This window comes from Herpailurus yagouaroundi, unplaced genomic scaffold (genome assembly GCF_014898765.1).
Source record: "Herpailurus yagouaroundi ecotype Mexico unplaced genomic scaffold, PumYag 77, whole genome shotgun sequence".
NCBI lineage: Eukaryota > Metazoa > Chordata > Mammalia > Carnivora > Felidae > Herpailurus > Herpailurus yagouaroundi.
In genome coordinates, this window is record NW_024412388.1 from 17001378 (window position 1) to 17024477 (window position 23100).

The 23100-nt window shown below is 50.7% G+C and overlaps 1 protein-coding gene across 5 annotated transcripts in view; it reads left to right on the forward strand.

Moving 5' to 3' along the window:
- EPHB2 (EPH receptor B2) overlaps positions 1-22066 on the forward strand; it is a 125141-nt gene extending 103075 nt beyond the window's left edge. Inside the window, exons 6-15 of one of the 5 annotated variants that reach the window (XM_040464437.1) lie at positions 4032-4194; positions 6253-6361; positions 7114-7181; positions 14583-14723; positions 15268-15515; positions 16480-16695; positions 17582-17731; positions 18680-18873; positions 19604-19759; positions 20265-22066. In XM_040464437.1, coding sequence (XP_040320371.1) covers positions 4032-4194; positions 6253-6361; positions 7114-7181; positions 14583-14723; positions 15268-15515; positions 16480-16695; positions 17582-17731; positions 18680-18873; positions 19604-19759; positions 20265-20373 — 1554 coding nt within the window. In that variant the 3' untranslated portion in view covers positions 20374-22066. The remainder of the gene's footprint in view (positions 1-4031; positions 4195-6252; positions 6362-7113; positions 7182-14582; positions 14724-15267; positions 15516-16479; positions 16696-17581; positions 17732-18679; positions 18874-19603; positions 19760-20264) is intronic. The other 4 variants (XM_040464452.1, XM_040464442.1, XM_040464461.1 and 1 more) reach the window with 4 other exon arrangements.
- The last annotated feature ends 1034 nt before the right edge of the window (positions 22067-23100 follow it).

A 23100-nucleotide genomic window follows, 5' to 3' on the forward strand; every position in this document is an offset into this window, starting at 1 on the left:
AAAGAAAAGAAAACAGGGGCTCAGGGGAGGGAAGAGTCTTTCCCAAGGTCACAATGCAAGAATCTGCCTTTGAAATGACTTCCCAATCCCCCGCTCTGTCCTGTTCCCGCTTTAGAGAAGGGATCTGCTAGTTTCTTTCCTCAATCTGAGGCACCTGTGCCACTGGCAGTTACCTCGCATCGCCATCCTACAATCTGGAACTTAAAACTTCCATCCTCTCTGAGTGGACACCCACCCACTCAGGCTGCAGAATTCGAGCAGATTCCGTGTTGGCTGGTGGCACCTAGTGGGCAATCTTGGTACTGCAACCTGGGTTCGTAGGTGTCGAATGGTCTATCCTGTTTTTCATTTGTCGCTGGCGGTAGTTAGTGAGCACCTACTGTGTGCTGAGCCTGGGGGTCCCGGAGATGGATGGGACAAGGTGTCTGCCCTCAGGAAACCCACAGTCCTTAGAGAAGACACGTGCATATCGGAACAACAGGTGGGAGAGGAGAAAACGGACCTGCAAATCTTTTCTGGGACATCTGGGAAGTCTCTGCAGCAAATGTGGTACTTGTACTGAGTCTTGATGAATAGGGAACTGCCAGGCAGATGGAGAATGGATATTTCAGATAGAAGAAACAGCACTTGCAAAGTATCAGAGTGTCCAGGGAAGGTAGGGTTGCCAAATAAAATATAGGACACCAATTACATTTAAATTTTTTTAAATAATTTTTTAGTATAAGTATGTTTTAAATATTGCATGGGGGAAACTTATACAAAAAAAAAACACACCCTATTCATTGTTTATCTGAAATTCAGATTTAACTGAGCATCTTGTATTTTTATTTGCTAAATCTGGCAGTCCTACCAAGAAAGGGAAGGGAAGCATTTGGGTATGACTGGAGCCTGGAGGACCCTTGGGGGGGGGGTGGCAGGCAAGACTGGCAAAGGGCAAGTCATGAAGGGTCTGGAAAGCCAAGCCAAGGAGTACAGCCTTTACCCTGGGGGCATTGGAACAGGTCTCTTTGTGCAGGCCTCTGTGCTCAGTACAGGGAAACAAAACACAGCCACTTCCTTCAAGAGTTTACAGTCAAGATTGTGAGATCAGCCTGAGCCCAGGATAAGGGGGTGGAACAGAAACCCCTCCTGGGGCGTCCACAGCAAGTGCTCCAGGGCTCAGAGGAGGGGAGGCACATCTGGCTGAGAGGTCAAACAGGCTTCCTGGAGGAGGGGGCAGAGGAGCGGACTCAGGAAAAGAGGCTTCCTAGGTGCTGCTGCCGTCTGGGAAGGGTGAGGGGGTTGGGAGGAGGCACTTGCAGATCAGCCCTTGTCCAGCCCCCACATCCCATTTCTCACCTCCTTGCCTTTGCACCTGGTGCTCCTGGCCAAGAATGCCCTCCCCCTTTTTGACGTGGGTGACTTCTGTTTGTTCTTTAAAATTCCATTACATAAGCCCCACTCTGCAGATAGCTTTCCTGGACTTCACCTGATGTCCCCCACCCAGGTGAGGTCCCATGCTCATTGTGCTTACACTACCAATATCCACATTTTATACATATGGATTCATTTTATTCTCTAAACAATCCTCTGAGGTAGCTGCCATTATTATTGTCCCCATTTTACAGATGAAGAAAAGGAGGCAAGAGAGGTTAAGAAACTTGCCCAAGGTCACAAAGATAATAAGTAATAGAGTCAGGACTTGAACCCAGGAAGTCTGGCTCCAGTTTGTGATTTTTTTTTTAACATTTGTTTTAAGTTTATTTATTCTGAGAGAAGGAAAGAGAGCATGAGCCAGGGAGGGGCAGCAAGAGAGGGAGAGAGAGAACCCCAAGCAGGCTCCACACTGTCAGCACAGAGCCCAATGCGGGGCTCAGTCTCACCACCCATGAGATCATGACCTGAGCTGAAAGCGAGAGTTGGATGCTCAACCGAATGAGCCACCCAGGCGCCCCCCAGTTTGTGATCTTAACTTCCATGCTAGGATTCCTGTAATAACATTGCGCCCACTGAATTTAATTGTTTTGAGAGAGTTTTTGCAAGGGCTCTGTGCATTGCACGTGTGTATGATTGGCACGTACAATCAGGTGGGCATTTTTCTGCACAAAGGCTCCTAGCTTCCATCAACTTCTCAGAGGGGTTCATGATCCTCAAGGTTGAAGTCTCCACACTGTTTTCCTGAACTAAGCTCTGTGAACCCAGTGCCTGTGCCTTAGTCCCTTGGAGTCCCCAGGGCCAAGTGCAAAGAGGGTGTTTGGGGAAAGTTTGAAGGGTAGCTGACAGATGCCCGAATGAGCATCATCTAGATTGGCAGACAGCTGCATCCAACTCAACCACATCCCCATTCCCACAGCAGCTAATCTGTGCCTTGTCCTGTGCTCCTTGGGTCACCCTGAGCAGTGCTGAGGTCAGAACTGGCATTCTGCAGGGTGCCTGGGGGGGCTCAGTAAGTTAAGTGTCCGACTTCGGCTCAGGTCATGATCTCACAGTTCGTGGGTTCCAGCCCCGCGTCTGGCTCTGTGCTGACAGCTCAGAGCCTGGAGCCTCCTTCCGATTCTGTGTCTCCCTGTCTCTCTGCCCCTTCCTCCCTCACACTCTGTCTGTCTCTCTCTCTCAAAGAATAAATAAACATTTAAAAAGGGGGGGGGGCACCTGGGTGGCTCAGTTGGTTAAGTGACCGACTTGAGCTCAGGTCATGATCTCACTGTTTGTGGGTTCGAGCCTCGCGTTGGGCTCTGTGCTGACAGCTTGGAGCCTACTTTGGATTCTGTGTCTCCCTCTCTCTCTGTTCCCCCCCTGCTTGCAGTCTGTCTCTCTCTCAAAAATAAATAAGGATTTTTTTATAAATAGATAAACAAACAAACAAACTTAAAAAAAAAAAAAAGAATTGGTATTCTGCATCTCTCAAAGGAAAGAACATTAGGTCCTGGGTACTCAAAGCCTTGGACATAAGAGGTAGCTCCATGTACTCCACTGTTTTCTTTCTTTTTTTTTTTTTTTAAGCTTATTTATTTATTTTGAGGAGGGATGTAGGGACAGAGAAAGAGAGGGAGAGAGAGAATCCTAAGTAGGTTCCGCACTATCAATGCAGAGCCTGACACAGGGCTCAAGCTTACAAACTGTGAGATCATGACCTAAGCCAAAATCAAGACTCAGATGCTTAACTGACTGAGCCACACAGGCACCCCTGCGAACCTGCTTTTGAGTCCCAAAGCAGCCACCAACTAATATGTGACTTTGAGCATCATTTTCCCTGTCTGGGCCTTAAATCTTGCCTCACTCGAGTGTGCTATGGCCGAACAGGGGTCCTTGCACTTAACCTATCAAGGCATGGGGCAGGGAAGTAGCTGCAGAAGTGGGTAAGGGAGGCCCTCTTCCTGCTGTCTCCCAAGAACTCACAACCTAGACCTCAGAGGCTGCGCATAGTGACCCCCTCAGCATCTGTGTATCAGTCAGCTATCACTGAGGATAATGCTGCAAAATACACAATCCCCTAAATACGATGGCTTCCAAATGGCTATTTTTCTTGGTCATTGGTTGGAGTCTGCAAGTCAACCGAGGTGGCCCTGTTTCAGCATAGGAATTAGGTCAAGCTCTTCCTTACATGTTTCTCATTCTGGAACCAGCTGCTACCCAGGTTAAGTCCCATCATGGCAGAAGGCAGGAGCACAAGAGGCCAAGCCAACTCAACAAACACATATAAAACCTCTGCTTGCATCATGTCCCCTAGAATGTTCCATGGGCCAAAACAATGCTTGCATCATGTCCCCTAGAATGTTCCATGGGCCAAAACAAGACCATGGACAAATTTGGCATCCACAAGGAAGAGAAATACACTCTGCCTTCTTTTGTGGGAGGTGTTGGGAAGTCACATGCAAAAAGTGTGGGTGTGCAATTTAGTCACAGGGAGAGAATGAAGAATTGGAAACCACAGATGTTTATCCAGTGACCAACCCCCCCCCCCCCCCACCACAAGTGGCAGGAGTGGGCACTGGGCTCTGGGCCCACCGTGGGCAACAACCTTGCTAATGGTCTTCTCTGTTCCTCGGCAGGAGCTCAGTGAGTACAACGCCACAGCCATAAAAAGCCCCACCAACACGGTCACTGTGCAGGGCCTCAAAGCCGGCGCCATCTATGTCTTCCAGGTGCGGGCACGCACTGTGGCAGGCTACGGGCGCTACAGTGGCAAGATGTACTTCCAGACCATGACAGAAGGTAAGCAGCATCCAGAGGGCAAGAGGCGGGCACTGACTCCACAAACAGAATACATGTAAAGGCAACTGCTCCTTCAACGTGCCTTTGCACAAATTAGAAAAGGCGCCCCCTCCTCTAGATGTCAACCTTCCCTGCTGGTTGGGAACCAGTCATACAGAGGTGCTATTTTCTGTGATTTGGAAAGCATAGGGGCTCCTCCATTGCTATCGTGTCAGCCACTCCCTTTCACAGGACTCTCAGGAGCTCAGCCCTAACTTGCAGACATACTCTGAACAAGTCACTTCCCTTTTCTGGTCCAAATTTTTCTCATCCACAAAATGAAAGCATCATATTCAGTCTTTGCGAGCACACCTATTTCATCCGTACACTCCTCCAATGACTTGCAGTTGGCTTGAGAAGAATTCTAAAGTTCATCAGCAAGAAGTGCTGGGATGGATTAGTGATGTCTGCCCTGGACAAGAAAATGGGAGGTTGCAGCCCATGTGCTGTGTGTCTCCCATTGTGGGACCACATGGTCTCTAAGTACCCTTCCTATTCGAATAGTCTTTGAGGAACAGCAGAGTTAAGAGTATTACAGTGCTGATTCAGCCTGAGCAACTCACCTTACCTCTCTGAGTCTCCGTTTTCTCGTCTATAAATGGGGATGATAACAGCTATCTCATTGTCAACATCATCATCATTATCAAATTAGTGTAAAGATGGGGGATAAATATCTGGAACCTGGCACAGGGTTGGCCGTAGCTCTCACATGTAGTTAGCGCTTGCCAAATCATAGTTAATGTCATAGTTGTCACTGCTGTGAGTCTGGGAGCCCTTTCACCAACCAATGAAGCCCCAAGGCAGCTTTCCTTATAACCAGACTCCAGCATCCCTTCTTAGCATCAGCTTCAATCACTGGCCATGGGCCTTGGCCTTTGCCTAGCTGAATGTCTCAGAGGCTTAGACCCATGAATTCTTGTTTTATCACAAAAATTCTCCCTAATGGCTTTACCATCTCTTCCAGGACGCTAATGGTACCTCCTCTATAAAGCCCCACTTCCTCGTGGCCAGCATTTTCACCTTTGTAGACCTCTTGCATGTTGGATGAGTGTCATTGACCTGGAGCCTTGGGGGACTGTCCCGAGATGCTTTCCTTACTAACTCAACAAATATGTGCTGGTGCTAAGGACCCAGGACTTATCTGGTCCCTGACTTTAATGAGCTCCTGTCTGGTCATGGAAGTACATGAGAAGTAATAATAATAAAATTAAAAACAATGATGGTGTTGATGGCATTGAAAATGTACTGAGTGGTTTCCAAAAGCCAGACCAATGCTGAGTGCATTTTATGCATTATCTCATATAAGCCCGTGGCCTTGGGTCAAAAAGACCTCGGTTCAAATGCTGGCTTTGGCCACTTTGTAACTGTGTGATCACATGCAGGTCATGGCATCGCTAAGTGTCGCTTCCCACATCTGTAAATGGGGTGATCTTAGGCACCGAATCACAAGATTGTTCTGAAAATCAAACAAGATACATAACATACTTAGCACAGTGACTAAAACATAAAATACTCAATAACAATAATAGTTAATATTTACTGAGTGGTTGCTACCTGCCACATGTCCTTCTAAGTACTTTACACAACAATCCTATGAGCTAGGAACTGTTAATCTCCCCACTTTACAGATGAGGAAACTAAGCCACAGAGAGGTAAGTCACTTTACCAGAAGTCACAGATAGTAAGTGGTACTGCCACTTCACCCAGGGAGTCTGGCCTCAGAGTCCGTGCTTATAACTGCCTCTCTGTAGTTATAAGTCAGCTTCTTATCATTGTTGATTTTCATGTCAACATTGAGGTATAATGCCCATTTTATAGATGAGAAACTGAGGGTTGGAGCAGTCCATGGACTTGTCCAAGGTTACCTCTGAGTGAGTACCGGCCAGTTCTCCATCTGGGCATGTGACAGGTGCTCTATCAGGAGCAGGAACAGAATCTGGGGATCCTAGGAGACCCAGACAGGTGGGGAACATTAGGACTCCCAGAGCCAGGCTGACAACAACGTGCTTTCTCCCCCAGCCGAGTACCAGACAAGCATCCAGGAGAAGCTGCCACTCATCATCGGCTCCTCGGCGGCCGGCCTGGTCTTCCTCATTGCTGTGGTCGTCATTGCCATTGTGTGTAACAGGTGGGTGGGTGTCTCCAGCCCCTTTCAGGGCTGGCTGAGCATCTATTCAACCATTCCTGAATAGCGTCTGTGAGCCAAGGAGATATTCCCATCATCCCCAGGGCCAGGGAGAGGCTCGCACAAGCCTGGATACCCTCCCTGCTACCTAAACGGCTGCCATTGGCTACATCCCTCTGGGCTCAGAACATGACTACATGTTGAGGCCCCTACATGACTAGGGCCACAAGTGGGGTGTCAGAGGGGAGGTTGAGGAGCTCAGATAAGGCCCACTGGCTTTGGTGGCAGGAAAGACAGAAAGGATGTAGATGGGAGGAGGTGGGGGAAGGGGAAGGGACATCCCAGGTGGCCGGCACAACATGTGCCCAGGCAGGAGGTGGGACTTGTTCCTGACTTCTGCAGGGCATCATGCAAAGACCCTCTCTTCCTCCTTAGATCCCCACTTTATAACAGACTGGGCTGTAAGGTCAGATGGACAGAAGCCCCTGGGATGTCTGGGGCCACGGGCGATAACTTTCAAAGGGCTTGGCTGGAGAGGGGATGGGGAAATGGTGAGCCTGGATTTGAGGTGGGAGAGGTGGGAAGGGATGAGGGGTGAGGCCAGGAGGGGTGAGGCTGCTAGGCCAGGGGCAGGCAGGGAGCCCCCTGGCAGGGGTGTGGTTTTGAGGGCCTGCCCTCCCTCTTCCTATCACCTACTGTGGCTCCCAGCTCCCCGGGGGCTTCCAGGTGGCTCCAGCCCTTTGCTCTTGTTCCAGAAGACGGGGGTTTGAACGTGCTGACTCGGAGTACACGGACAAGCTGCAGCACTATACCAGTGGCCACAGTACGTACACCCCAGCTGGGCCGGCGCCCTTGGGACCCTCACTCTTAGTTCCCAGCAGCCTCCCCAGCCTCCTTCCGCTGCCTCCCACCATGCCGCAGCCAGACTGAACGTTAGGCTGTTCTCCGAATGGGCCAAGCTCACTCTTCCCTCTCAGCCTCTGCACATGCCGCCCCCTCTGCCTGGGGCATCCCCCACCTTCTCTTAACCTGTGTAACTCTCCCCTCTTCCTCAGCCGCGGCACATACAAACCGCTCTGAGCGGCCTCCCCGGACCCCACCCCCCCATCCCGCCCTGGCTTCAGGGCCCCATCTGTGTTTGCACAGCGCTCCCTTACCTGGCCGCACCGTGATGGCCGTTTCCTTGTCTCCCCAACAGTATAGCGGGAACATCTGGAGACCGGAAAGTGTGTCTGACACTCACTGCTGCCCCCCAACACCAGCACACTGCCCAGCACATAGAAGACACTAGATACATATTTGCACAATAAACACATGAGTTAAATGAGATGATGAGGACCCCAGGCTCTGGCCCAAGAGGTGACTCTTCTGGTAGCCACTTCAGGCACTGTTTCAGGTGCTGGGGATACACAAGTAAGCAAACCACATATCCCTACCCTTGTGGAACTTATACTCTGGTGAAGGGACAGGGAACAACAACAACAAAAAACACAGGTAATAAATGAGAAAAGCGCATGGTGTCCTAGAGACGAAAAAGCACTAGAACAAAAGGCAAAGTAGAACAGGGCGATGGATCCAGAGTTGCAGGGTCAAGGCTACCTTTTCAAACAGGGCAGTCAGAGTTGGCCTCAAGAGGGTTTCAGGTGAGCAAAGACACGAACAAGCTAGGGGCGTGAGCTGTGTGGATATACCTGAGGGAAGGGCCTCCCAGGCAGAAGGAACAGTCAGTGCAAAGGCCCTGAGGCTGGAATGTGCCTGGCAGGTTTCAGGAGGTTAGTGTGACTGGAGCAGAGTGAGGAGGCAGGAAGGGCAGGTATGAGGGGTTGCAACATGCAGATTCTTGTCCGCCATTGCAGGGCCTTGGTTTTTATTCTGAGTGAAATAGGGAACCTCTAGGAGGGTCTGAACCAAAGACTGATGTGCTCTGAGTTGACAGGACCTCTGTAGCTGCTGTGTGGAGAATGGACTGAGGGGGCTGGAGGGTGCCAAGCAGGACAGAAGCAGGGAGACCTGAGAGGTGGCTGCTGGAATAATCCAGGGAAGATATGTGGTGCCTAGACCAGAGTGGAAGCAGTTGGCGGTTGGATTCTGACATTTTCCAAAAAGTAGATGCACTGGGTTTCCTGCAGGTTTGGATGTGTGGAGCGTGCAAGAAAGAGCCGAGTCGAGCAGTTCTAGATATTAAGCCTCTGGGTAACAGTCAATTTAAAGGAAAAGTTCCTGAGCTTAAAAAATCATTTTAGACATAAATGTAAAAAATAATTAAACCATTAAAATTTCCGAAGACAATTTCGGTAACTATGTAATGGATATGTGGATAGAAAAGGAGTTTCAGGGCACCTGGGTGGCTCAGTCAGTTGAGCATCTGACTCCTGATTTCCGCTCAGCTCATGATCCCAGGGTCATGGGATCGAGCCCCACATCCAGGGCTCCGCACTGAGTGTGGAGCCTGCTTAACATTCTCTCTCTTTCTCTGCCCCACTCCCCTGCTTGCACACTCTCTCTCTAAAATAAATAACATGAAAAAAATTATAAAAAGAAAAGGACTTTCTGGGGCGCCTGGGTGGTGCAGTCGGTTAAGCGTCCGACTTCAGCCAGGTCACGATCTCGCGGTCCGGGAGTTCGAGCCCCGCGTCGGGCTCTGGGCTGATGGCTCAGAGCCTGGAGCCTGTTTCCGATTCCGTGTCTCCCTCTCTCTCTGCCCCTCGCCCGTTCATGCTCTGTCTCTCTCTGTCCCAAAAATAAATAAACGTTGAAAAAAAAAAAAAGAAAAGGACTTTCTAAGCATAAAAGCAATGGAAAGCTCTCAAAAAAAAAAAAGCAAATTTAGCTACACCGAAATAAAAAATTCACCTGTACATTAAAAATAAAAGTCATAAGTTACATCACCCCCTCCTCTTCCCCAAGTAATAAAATCATGGTTGTAGATATAGCTAAATGCATACAGTATGCCCAGGAATTGTTTTCATGCGGAACATATATTTGTTCATTTAATCCTTATAACTGCCAACTTTGAGCATGAGGGAATTGAGGATCACAAAGCAGCTCAGAGCCAGAACGGAGGTCCACACTCCTCACCACACCATGCTGTCCACACCTGACTAAATGTGGGCTAAGGTGGCCGAAGCTGGACGAAGGTGGCTCACATGCTTTGTCACCTGGAGCCACGTGGAAGCCTCCCTATTTAGAGTGTGAGTGGGTAACAAGGAAACAGGTGACAGCAGGGATTTATTTTTAAAATAGAGCCCAGGATTTGTTCATGGATCAACATGTTCTAAAGCTCAGACTCCTGCTCCCTGAATCTAAAAAGGACTTTGTTTTTTTCAAAGCCCTGCCAGCCTTGGGGTCCCCCACGCCGGGGCGCCCCCCCCCCCCCCCCGGCAACCGTGTGTCGCCGGGACAGAGGAGGAAGCTGAGGCCCGGAGATGTGTGTGACTGGCTTGAAGTCACCCTCACCGGCTCATGTGTTCCCTCGTCCAGCAGGTGCTGAGTGAGGACCAAGGTCCATGGTACCTGGATGTGGACCAGAGGGACCAACCTGGTTTCTCTTCCCTGCTCTACCACTGGCCAGCTGTGTGACCTTGGGAAAGCCATCGAACCTCTCTGAACCTTGGCATCTTTATATGGGAAGTAGCAAGAATGATGCTTCTTTCACAGAATTGTGAGGATTAAATGAATTAATGGATATTAAAGTGCTTCCTAATAATATTTAATAATAGCCAACTCTTCTCTATAGCAGGTAACAATTATTCGGCGCTTTCTATTTGCCAACCACGATACTTAGCCCCTTAAAAAGATTCTCGTTTAACCCTTGCAGTCCCCTGATGAGGTAGGTGCTATTTATGATCTCCGTTTTATATGTGGAAAAAAAAGTGAGGCACAGAGAGGTTAAGTAACTTGCCAAAGGGCACACAGCTGTATCAATACAGTGGTTGATCCTCCGTTCAAACCCATAACGCAGCTTTTTTGTGACTATTATTACTGGCAGATCCAGAACTCAAACCTGGTCTCTGAATGTCTGGTTCTTCCTCCTTCCACTTGAATTTCCCATTTGGGTCCAGGACAGCAGGTCCTGACAGTCATAAGTCATCCAAACAGCAGACCAGTATTTTCTGAAGACTCTGACTGCAGAGATCCTTATCCAACTTCAGTTCAGCAAATACCTGTCCTGGGAGCCAGGCCTTGAATAATCACCTTCCATTCCAGGAGACAGGATGGGGAAGCACCCGGAAGAAAATAGTAGGCTGGCAGTTACAAGTGTCAACTCACAGCCAGACGACCTGGATTCAGCCCCCAACGGGCTGTCGCCTTGGGCAGGCCATATAAACTTTCTTATGCCTCAATGTCCGCATCCAAACAATGGGGATAATATTAGGTTGGACCCAATGAAATTGCCATGTTTGTAGGTCGTAAACAGCCAAATACTAACAATTTCATACGGCTCAGCCTAATAATAGCATTTACCTGGCAGAGTTGTCAGGAGGATTAATTGGATAGACGCCTGTAAAGTACCCAGAACGGGGCCTAGTGCCTGGTGAATCCACGCTGAACTGTGAGTAGATTGTGTTATTAATGGTGAGATGAAACCAAAGGGTCACAGAAGCAGAGACAGTTTTACTCAGAGCCATACAATCAATAAGCGTTTATTAAGCATCTACTGAATGCTCCTTCACTTGTGTACTGTAGAGAAAACATTCTAGAGCGAGGGCTCGTAATTGGGGGTTCACAAACCCCAAGAGCTTCAAGGGCCGGTGAGCATTCCAAAACTGTATGCTGGGTATGAGAGTGTGACACACACGTGAATAATTTTCCAAGGAGCAGATCCATACCTTTTCTCAAAGGTATTCATGACCGCAAACAGGTGGAAAGAGAAAAAAGGACATTTCAATAGGTAATGCTATTACTCTTTCAGTAAGCATTTCTCGAGCCTGCTCTATGGGTCAGGCTCTGGCATTTAGCATGAGCTAGACAGACATGACCCCTGTCCCCCTGAGGGAGAGAGGGTAAAGCGAGCCCTCACAGGCAGCAGAGTGTTCCAGAAAGGGGTGGCAGGAAGCTGTAGACATGCATATCCGGCAGACCCCATAAAAGAGGAGAGCCATACAGATGTCACGGCCATAGGAGTGGGTGTAGAGACAGGGCTTCGGGAACCTGAAGAGAAAGCATGGATCTCCACTAGAAGGATCCAGGCAGCCTTCACGGAGGAGGTGGCATTTGATCTAGACACACAGAGGAAGAGAAGTGCATTCCTGGTGGAGGCAACCACATGAACAAAAGCACAGAGTACAGAAATGATCAGGTGTGTGGGACCTCTGGGTAAATACTTCCTTTTTGCTGTAGAGGATCAGGGAGCTGAAGTTGGAGCCCAACCCAGAGAGTTTGGAAGGCCAGATGAAGGCACTTGCCTTTGTTCTGCAAGCAATAGAGAGCCCTCCTGACCAACACTCCTGGCCAAGGCTTGGGGATGGCATGTGATCGGTTGACAGTGCCCAAGTCAGCTTTGAGCTGCTGCTCTGCTTCTCCTTAGCTCCCTGAGCTGACCCATTCCTGTCCTCCCTCCACAGCTGGCCTGGCGGAAAGGGCTTCCCCCAGTTCTGTCGGAGGGAGGTTGAAAGTCAGTCACCAAGAACCACAGGCCAGGCTCAGAGTTTGAGCAAGAAAGGGCGCATCTCCCAGGAGCTGATGTCCCCAGTCTGAGGAGGGCTGACTCAGAGAAGGGGTCATGGCTGAACAGTCCAGGAGGAGGAGAAGGCATGGACCAGATCTGGTTGGATTGCATCTGGGAGACCACGGGCATGATGATTAAGAGTAGTGGCCCTTGGCTCAAATCTGACAGGCCTGGATTCAAGTCCTGGCTATACCATTTTCTAGCTGTGTGGCCTTCGGTAGGTTACTTGGGCTCTCTGAGCTGCAGTTCCCTCATGCATAAAATGAAAATAGTGATCCTTTCCTCCAAGAGTTGTTGGGTGCAGAAAATGAGATAATCCATATAAAGAGCCTGCCCAGTGCTGGACACAAAGGGTCTTTTATCTCTGTCACATGGATTCTGCTCAGCTCTATAGACACTGAGTGTATATTCCATGTAGAACTTTATGCATTATTCTAGGGGAGAGAAAAACGAGGAAAGACCATGCACCCACCCACCCCCTCCACCCAGGCTCCCACAGTTATAGGTGGTGGTTCTTAATTTCTTTTGGGGTCTCAGGCTCCTCTGAGTCAGCTGAAAATTTTGGATCCTATGGCCAGAAAAACACAAATATGCATACACGTGTGTATATAAAATTATAAAACAGAAAAATCTAAACTCGGGGATGGATTTGGGGAGAACTTCAACTTTCACAATATTTATTTCCATAATTTTTAGACTATAAATAAAGAGTATGAGTCACTTTTCTAATTCAAAATGGTAATAATAGGGGTGCCTGGATAGCCCAGTTGGTTAAGCGTCCCACTCTTGACTTTGGCTCAGGTTATGATCTCACAGTTGTGGGATCGAGCCCCACGTTGAGCCCCACTCTGGGCATGGAGCCATGGAGCCAGTAAGATTCTCCTCTCTTTCCTTCTCTCTGTCTCTGCCCCCCTCCCCACTTGTGCTCTCTCTCTAAAATAAATAAATAAATACATACATACATGCATACATGCATACATGCATTCCATTTGGGAGGTTACCAGACTCCCCTGTCCCACCAAACTCATCCTGGGTCTGTCAAGTGGTTCACAGACCCAAATTAAGAAACCTTCACCTAAAGCGCTAGACAGGGAGCCCTGGCTGGCTCAATTGGTAAAACATGTAATTCTTGATCTCGGGGTTGTGAGTTTGAGCCCCATGTTGAGTGTGGAGATTACTTAAAAATAAAATCTAAATAAATAAATAAATAAGTTAGTTAATTAAAGGGCTAGACAAACACCTACATAAATAATCCAAAAAACAGCTAATGTATTAGAACCGTAGTTGGCAAACTTTTCTGTAATGGACCAGAGAGTAAAAATACCATAGGGTCTCTATTGTTAACTACTCAACTTGGTCACTGTAGCTGAAAGCAGCGCCAGGCAAAGGAATGCACACAGCTATGTTCCAATAAAACTTTATTTACAAAACGGTCAGTGGGCCAGTTTGCCAACCTGTGTGTTAGAGGTTCCAATTTTAGATTCCTGGAATATCTGCAACAGAAACAGAGTGATCAACTAACATGTCCAAGGTCACACAGCTGAGCAGCATTGATGCCCCCATTCACCAACCAGCCAAGCCTTACTATGGTCCAGGGACTCCAGCTCCCTCCTCCTCGAGTTGCTGCCTCCAAAGTCGCTGCCCCTGGGGCAATGGAGAATGTGGGCAGGGAGATGGGGAAGCCAGAGGGAGGCCTGGGCAGCAGAAGACGAGTTATCTGGGAGGGAGAATATGGGATTGATCACCTTTCCCTTCCTTCCAAGTGTTTTGTTGGCTCAGTGCTAGGATCAGAATTAGGTCTTTGATATCCAAGTTACATCCTTAATTTCTGCATCAAATAAAAAAGTACATCCAAATCAAGAATCAAATTAATATGCCCCATGTCCAGCCACATGCTGATCACCAGGAAATTTGAGATCCGGCATGGTTTAAGACTAACTAGTGGGGGACCTGGGAAGTGGGCCGAGTGATGGGTCCTCCGACCCTAGTGAGTAGGCAGCCCCTCCAGGCTCTGGGGCCTGCCTGGGAGAGCTGAGGCAGCCAGGAAGTTCCCTGAAGGGAGAGGATGCTTAAATTAAGCCTTAAAAGACAGGGAAGGCTCCTTAGCAGCTGCCCAAGAACATGGACTCCTACCTCCTCTTTCTCTATACCTTCCAAATCTCTCTCTTCATTCTTGACTTCCTCTTCCTTTTCTTTGCACCCCCTGATTCTCTAACACAAGAGTGACAAACCTATCTATCCTTTTATGCCCACACCCATAGTAGACATTGCTAAACAACCCTGACAGTCTTTTAGCTCCTTCAGGAAGACATTACTAATCAATTAGAGTTGGAACAAGAGCTAGAACCTATTTGCTCTCTCTGCCGAGCTCTCTGTTCTCCTCACCCTTCTACTCAGCTCAGTGCCCATCTGCTCACCAAGACTCAGAGAGGTCCAGTAACCTGCAAAGGGTTGCCCAGTTCCTATGGGGCCATATGGGAGTGTATTTCCCTCTACAGAGGGACTAACTGTAGCCTTTCCATTTGTCCGCATCTTGATTCTGTGCATGTGACCAAGCCTGGTCTTGTCCCCCAGTGACCCCAGGCATGAAGATCTACATCGACCCTTTCACCTATGAGGACCCCAATGAGGCAGTGCGGGAGTTTGCCAAGGAAATTGACATCTCCTGTGTCAAAATTGAGCAGGTGATTGGAGCAGGTAGGTGGTGGGTGCTCTCCCAGGTACCATGGCCTCAGCCATGAGGGGGGAGTACTCTAGGGGCAGAGGGGAGCATGTGGGGTAGGAGCCTCAGAGGACCCTCCAAGGCCTGAAGGTTCAGAATAGCCAAGGTGGAAAAGCCCTCAAGGGTCATCCAGGAAAACTACCTCATCGATAGATGAGGAAACTGAGGCACAGGGCTGGGAAGGAGCTTGCATATCATGTCAGAGATTGAGCTAGGTCTAGAACCCAATTCTCTGGACTCGGTCTAGTGCTGTGTCCTTCCTGTCCCTCTCTCCATCCCCCCAGGTTCCGCTACAGCCTTACCCCATACCTAGCCAAATACCATGGGGCAGCTGTGGAGAGTTTACTGAGACCTTAGGGGCCCCCACATTCTACAAAGGGGTTCTTTGTCAAGAGGATGAGCTGACCACTGAGGAGAAAAAGTTCATTCAGGACCCAGGAATAGAGGTTACAGGGAGTGGGAAGGTGACATTTCCAGCTGGCAAGTGACATCCTGCCTTTCTTGGTGTGTGTGTCCCAGGGGAGTTTGGTGAGGTATGCAGTGGCCACCTAAAACTGCCAGGCAAGAGAGAAATCTTTGTGGCCATCAAGACGCTCAAGTCAGGCTATACTGAGAAGCAGCGCCGGGACTTCCTGAGCGAGGCCTCCATCATGGGCCAGTTCGACCACCCCAACGTCATCCACCTGGAGGGTGTTGTCACCAAGAGCACGCCTGTGATGATCATCACTGAGTTCATGGAGAATGGCTCCCTGGACTCCTTCCTCCGGGTAGGGAAAGCCAAGAGTTCCAGGGGCCCATGGGTGGGGAGGAAAAGGAGTGGTGGATGTTGTCAGAGCCTGACGGGGTCTTGGGGAAAACCTGTATCAGGAGGGGCTCGTATGCTGCCTCTTTCCATCCTCTTACCAGTGGCAGACATTGCTAATGACCCCAGAACTCTGTCCCCCGAACCAGGTAGCAGTCTCAGAATCCTTTCACTCTAGGAAACCACAACCAGTCCGTCAAAGTTAGCACGCAGCCTGAAATCCGTTATCATCTATGCTTTTAGCCAACCTTCTCATTATGCAGGAGAGAAAAGTGCGGTTCAAAGATGGGTACGGTTTGCCCAGGATTACCTAGGGGGTCAGGGTGAGAGCCAGGACTGGAACCAGGTCTCTTGAACCCTAGTCCAGGATTTTCACCAGATTTTGGATTTCTCCAAAGCCATATGGGCTAGTGGGAGGAGTCCAGAGCACAAGGCCAAGAGAGGAGAGTTTTCAGACCCCCCAGGAGATCACAGTTAACCAGCTAGACAAAAAGCATAGAAACGTGCTGCTAGACTAGTTGCCATTTAACAAACGTTTTTAAGCACCTCCTATGTGCCATGCACATACCTCTGTGCGTCTTCTTATTTAACTCAGACAGCCCTGGGAGGTGGATATCATTTATCCCCATTTAATACACAGATGAGGAAACAGACTCAAGAGGTTAGGTCACTTGTCCAAGGTTGCACGGCCAGCAAAGGGCAGAGCCAGAGTCAAACCAGCTGCGTCTACTCCAAAGCCCATGTTCTTTCCCCCACCGTGAAATTGGCCTCTCGTGGGCCTCTCTAAGACCCCCAAGCATCTGAATTCTTCCCACAGGGAGCATGAGGCCAGGGTAGCAGGGTCCTGCTCTGGTTTCCTGCTGTGCCGATGATCCAGAGCTCTGATTGATGCCCTCCCATTCACTGTGTTTTCTCCACTTCTCCCAAAGCAAAACGATGGGCAGTTCACAGTCATCCAGCTGGTGGGCATGCTCCGGGGCATCGCGGCTGGCATGAAGTACCTGGCAGACATGAACTACGTCCACCGCGACCTGGCCGCCCGCAACATCCTCGTCAACAGCAACCTGGTCTGCAAGGTGTCTGACTTTGGGCTCTCCCGCTTTCTGGAGGATGATACCTCAGACCCCACCTACACCAGCGCACTGGTAAGATGGAGGCAGAGAACAGCGGGGTCATGGTGCCAGGAAAGAGGACATAGGTGTCCATCTCTCCCTACAATACCTTTTCACTGACACCTGCTCATGCCAAGCAGTGTGCCGGACCCAAGAGACATAGAGGCATAAATCACAGTTTCTGCCCTCTTGGAGCTCACAGGCTGGCAGGGGACACAGATGTGCAGAGAAACATGGGGTAACAGAGCTCTAAGTCAGGACACCAGTCTTGGGAGGCCCAGGAAGGCTTGCTAAGAGGGGGTGAGATGTGAGCTGAAAGCTGAAAGGCCAGTAAAAGTTTGTCAGATGCCATGTTCTCAAGCCAAGCTGTGACTGGAACACAGACCCTAAGAGGGGAGGTGGTGGGCAGTGAGACTGGAGAGGCAGGCAGGGCTGATTTTGGAGACCTGGAATGCCTAAACTCAGGACTGTCCCCTGCTGAAGAGTTTTAAACAGAAAGGAGCAAGACGAAGCCCCTGCCCCAAGAACCCAGAATCTATAGCATAAGAAGAGGCAAGCACACAGGCAAATGATTTCAGTACTGCTCTGTATGACAAGTGCCTCCCTGACAGAGATCGAGGACCCAGTTGGAGGATTAAAAAGAGTGAGCAACTCCTTGGCACTTGGGACTTAGGGAGAGACTTTCAGAGATACCTAAAGGATAAGAAGGGGTTTTCAGACAGCAGAGTGAGGAAAGGCATTTCATGCAGAGGGAACAGCATGTGCAAATTCTCAAGGCCTAAAGTAGCATGGTGAGTTTGAGAAAGAATGAGGGGCTTCGTGTGACTGGTACGCACAGGGCATAGGGTGAGGAATATTGAGAGCAGAGACCACATGGATCAGCCTCTCACCCATTAACTTTCCTCATTGTGTTCCCCAGGGTGGGAAGATCCCCATCCGCTGGACGGCCCCAGAAGCCATCCAGTACCGGAAGTTCACCTCAGCCAGTGACGTGTGGAGCTATGGTATCGTCATGTGGGAGGTGATGTCCTACGGGGAACGGCCCTACTGGGACATGACCAACCAGGATGTGAGTATCCAAGGGGGCTGGGCAGAGCCTCTGTGGCCAGCCAGATGGGCGGGGAAGATCCAGAATTCCTGGCCTTTTTCTGAGCTCCCAGGGAATGGGAGCAAGGTCTCTGAGATACCAGGCCAAGGCAGCTCCCAGCCCAATGGTGGCTGATTCAGATGTCTACACAGGACCCTGGACTCTCCAGAGGTCAAGAACAGGAAAGGCCTACACATCCACAATTCAGCAAATCTTCAAGATGCCTTCGCTTTGTGGTCAGCCCTGAGTGAGACTATCTCAGGTGTTTTCCACATAACTGGGGGACAGGACGCTTATTCCAGGAACAAGATGTTGTCGTCAGGAACTTTATGATCAGCTGTTAAATGGGAGAATGTAGGTGTTGAGGCAAGGGCAGCATGAACAAAATCAGGAAGTCTTCACAGGACAGGTGGGATGCTCACAGTAGTAGGACTTGGAGACATGAGGACTTCAAATGGGAACGATAACCCGTGCAAAGGCCCCGAGGTGGGAACGGAGGGATCATATTGGGGATCGGTAGAGAGGAAAGATGATCAGAAAGGTTGATAAGGTTCAATAATGGGGTATTTGAAAATCAAGCCAGCAAATTCTGATCTGCAACAACACAAAACGGGAAGGACTTGAAGAAGCTTCTTGAGCATGGAGGGTGACTCACGGTCCAGCTAGGGAAAGTGATTCTGGGCCTAGTGGCAGGACAGATTGGAGAGAGGGGGTAGGCACCCAGGTTGCAGGTCAGACTGAGGCCATAGGCGGTGGGAACTCAGGTGAGGCCCGTCCTTGGGGCTGTATCCAGGAGGTGAAAGCAGTTGCCATGGCAACCAAATAGGTCTTTCCTGCAATACAGAGTGGGGGGTGGAAAGACAGGACAGGTTAGAGGCAGATGCTCTTACCCCACCCACCCCACCAACGTTGCCCCTGTGTTGTTTCCAGGTAATCAATGCCATAGAGCAGGACTATCGGCTGCCGCCACCCATGGACTGCCCAAGCGCCCTACATCAGCTCATGCTAGACTGCTGGCAGAAGGACCGAAACCACCGGCCTAAGTTTGGCCAGATCGTCAACACGCTGGACAAGATGATCCGAAACCCCAACAGCCTCAAAGCCATGGCACCCCTCTCCTCCGGGTACGGCTCTGGTCTGGCCCCACTCCCTCCTCCCAGTATAGCTCCACCCCATCCCCAGCCAGCCCTTCCTGTCTCCAAATCTCCACTCCCTCAAGCTCCACCTGCCGCGGGCAGATGATCTACACTGCAGCTTGGGGTCAGGGAAGGCCAGCACTAATGTTCACTGGGCATTTGCCCTGCCTTGGGGGTGTGGAGAAGCCCAGGACACAGAAAAGGAGAAGGAAGCGGTAAAGGTGGTAAAGGAAGCACTTTTTTTTTTTTAATATTTATTAAATATTTATTAAAATTCTCCAGCGTGGAGAAGGATGGAGGAAATACGGAATAGTAGCACACTTAGTCCCGCCACACTTAGTCCTGCACACTTAGACTCCTTCCTCCTGCAAATAGGAGGCTTGGAGAAGCGTCTCCCTCCTCACCGTGGTGGTCCAGCCTTCCAGGGGTCCCCACAGAGGCTTCCCTGGGTTTTCCAGGTGGCCTCAGCATGGAGTCCTGCACACACACTCACTCTCACATAGCCACACATATACGTGTGCTCATTTACATAGGTGCAAATTCACATCCACTCTCACACAGAAATACTCGCATACGTATACATTCATTCACCTTTGTTCACGCAGATGGATACACAGGTGCAGGTACGCAGCCCACAGGTGTGCCCACGCCCATGCTTACCCCCGCCCCCCCTCCCAGCTCATGCCCTGACCATCTCTGTTGCCCACGCCACCCCCAGAATCAACCTGCCGCTGCTGGACCGCACGATCCCCGACTACACCAGCTTTAACACCGTGGATGAGTGGCTGGAAGCCATCAAGATGGGGCAGTACAAGGAGAGCTTCGCCAATGCCGGCTTCACCTCCTTCGACGTCGTGTCGCAGATGATGATGGAGTAAGTGCCCGGCTGCCTCCACCCACCATCATCAATACCCCTCCCCACCCATCCCACTAAGTAGGGGGCTCTGGAGGGTGAGGGACAGACAGTGTCCAGTAGGGATGTGTGGGACAAGATGGCCAGCTTGGGGTCATATTCAGAACACCCAGGTCTGCCTGTGACCATGGGCCAATCAGAACCTCCCTCAGCCCCAGTTTTCTTCTGTAAACGGGAGATTGGTAGGACGATCAAAGGGATATAAAGTGAGCGGGCGCTTCATAAGTGCAAGTTCCCTCCTCCCTCCCCGTAGCAGGGGAGACCAGTGCCCCCTGAGTGTCCTGACTCCCAGTCACGCGCTCCTTCCACCCCCAGCCCATCACTCCTGCTCCAGACATCCACCCACTCACCCCCCTCCCTTGCTCTCTTCAGCAGGACACCCCTGGAGAAGCCCAGACAGCTCTCTACCTGGCCCAAAGTCCCCTCCATCCCCACATTTCCTAACACACATGCTTCTCTCCTAAAGGGACATTCTCCGGGTTGGGGTCACCTTGGCTGGCCACCAGAAAAAAATCCTGAACAGTATCCAGGTGATGCGGGCACAGATGAACCAGATCCAGTCTGTGGAGGTTTGACATTCATCCGCCTCGGCTCACCTCTTCCTCCAGCCCCCCCCCCACTCCGCCCCACACGCCAGCCCCCTGGTTCTCCGTCCACGTCCACCGCAGGGTCAGCCACCTGCCAGGAGGCCACGGGCAGCAGGAAGAACCGAGCAGCGCCCCAGCCACGAGACGTCACCAAGAATATGTGCAACTCAGATGATGGAAAAAAGGGAACGGGGACAAAAGAAAATAGATCCAGGGAGGGGGCGGGAAATTCAAGGAATATTTTTTAAAGAGGATTCTCATAAGGAAAGTGATCATTGTTCTTAGGGAAAAAAAAGAAAAGAAAAGAAAAAAAAAAAAAAAGGGCTTGGGAGATCCACGCGATTTGTCCCAATTGGAGACCAAAAGCAGTTTCTCTCCAACTCCCTCTGGGAAGGCGACCTGGCCAGAGCCAAGAAACACTTTCAGGAAAACCAATGTGAAGGGGGAGACAGGGGCCACCCTTCTCTCCTGTCCCTGGGCTGTTCTTCCAGGCCTCACTCAACAGCCACACGGCAGGCAGACGGGGCAGGCGGGCGGACAGGCAGCCGCTCGAGAACCACTCGGGGAAACTCCGCTCCCGCCGCCACTGGGCAAACAGAAGAATTTTTCTGTCTTTGGAGAATATTTTAGAAACTCCAATGAAAAAGACTTGTTTCTCCTGTCGGCTCATGGGGCCAAAAGGGGGCTGTTGTCTTCCTCGGTCGGGGAAACCACGGGGACACCGGCAAGGTCAACCTTCCTGAGGATGCATAGCCCTGCCTGCAGGCCCGATGCTGCAGCCACTGAGAAGGATTGCTCCTGCATTTGGGTTTGTTTACAGCAATTCGTGGACTCGGGGGTATTTTGGTCAGGGGTGGATTTGGTTTGGGGGGTTTGTTTGTTGGGTTGTTTTTTGTTTTTTTTTTTAATGACAATGAAGTGACACTTTGACATTTCCTACCTTTTGAGGACTTGATCCTTCTCCAAGAAGAAGGTGCTTTCTGCTTACTGACTTAGGCAATACACCAAGGGCGAGATTTTATATGCACATTTCTGGATTTTTTATATGGTTTTCATTGACACTCTTCCCTCCTCCCCCTGCAGAGAGGTCCCCCCTGCTGCCAGGCCTCACCAAAGCCAACTGCCACAGGGCCATCTGGGCCGTTCAGAGACCAAGTGAGATTTGGGAGGATGAGGGGCCAAGGTGGAGGGGCACCCCACCCAGGACTGTTTTTGAAAGCACCAGATTGAGAAAGAAGTGAGCCCTAGGGCTGCAGAATCACACGACTTTGCCCACTTCTCCACCCGCCCTCTGCCCCAGTCTGTCCAGTACTTTCTAGACAAATAGGCCCCTTCGAGGTTCCTGAGTGCCCTCGGATGGCCAGAACCCAGTTTCGCCTCTGGGAGCCTAGACTGGGCCCCAGATCATTCACTGTGATATCCCAGCCCTCCAGAGTGTCACCCTCAGAGATGTGTGCAGGCGCTCCTTCCCTCCACTGGGGGGAAAGCGTATGGTTTCTCTCCCACCCCCTCCCCCCACCCCCAGCCCAGACCTTCACCCAGGTCTGAAGGTCTTGGCCGTGGGAAAACCATCAGCCACGAGGTCTGGCTACAAACTCCCTCCTGTGAGCAAATGCAGGCACTTGAGCAGAACAATCGGTTAGTGAACTGAATGGAAATAAACACTTTAGTTATAAAATGACCCCTGTTCTCTGTAAGTTCCAAGAGAGACTCTGGCACCCTGGGGCATGTCAAGTGACCCATGGTGCTCTTTTAAGGGATGCTTCCTTCCCCGGGGTTCTAGAAGGCCCAGGGCTGAGAAAACACATGGAGGACACCAAAGGTCCACGTGGCCTTTGTGGCTCGGGCTTGTCAAAAGCACGGGCAACAGAAGAAGCAAGTTGGAAGTGGCTCGGAATTCACGTTCAATGCCCTGCAAATCAGGATGAGCCGCTTCAGGAGGCATCAGGAGCAGGAGGTTGACAGGGGTGCACTCGGTTCTCCTGGGCCAAAGGAAGGGGGTCCGGCTGTTAGGTAAGCTGTGATAGTGGTAGTGTGAGGGTCCTGGAGTAGCCATGGGTCCCCCGTCAAAGTCACAGGTAAGATCCCCTTATCCTGGTCAACACCAATCTCTGTGCAATTGGGCTCCTACTTACATGTAATCAGAAATCTTTCTGTGGAAGGAGGAGGCAGGGAGGCGGGTGTGCTGTGGATATCAAGTCTGGCTGAGGAGGCAGAGGCAGAGACACCACATCTCAGGACCTTCCCCTTTGTCCATGGGAGACTGACCAGGAGGAAGGATCCCAGCCGCAGGTGGCCCATGGGGCAGCCTGGCCCAGCCTGTCGTCTGTCACTCACCTGTTCTGAGAGCCCGAGATGTAAAGGGAAGGAAGGGATTAAGAGGGGAGCATGGGCCCCTGGGGGGAACAACAGAGTGAGCCACAGGGAAGGCATTGGCTTGCTGCCCACGAACTGGCCAGCCTTGGCCCAGCCAGCTGCCCTTTGTGCCCCAAAGCTGCCCAGCACGGGTGGCAGCTGTCCTAACACACAAGGTCACCTTCTGGAGGGAGCTGCCTTGATGCTCTTCAGATTAACTCCGTCTCCCCAGCCCGCCCCCCACTACTCTGGGCCCCCACACAGGGCTGGCACTCAGTGCTTCCTGTCAGATGGCTTCCTGTCCTAAGCTGCTAGGCTGGTGCCTGCTCGCCAACTCATTTGCCCATCCACCCTTGAGTG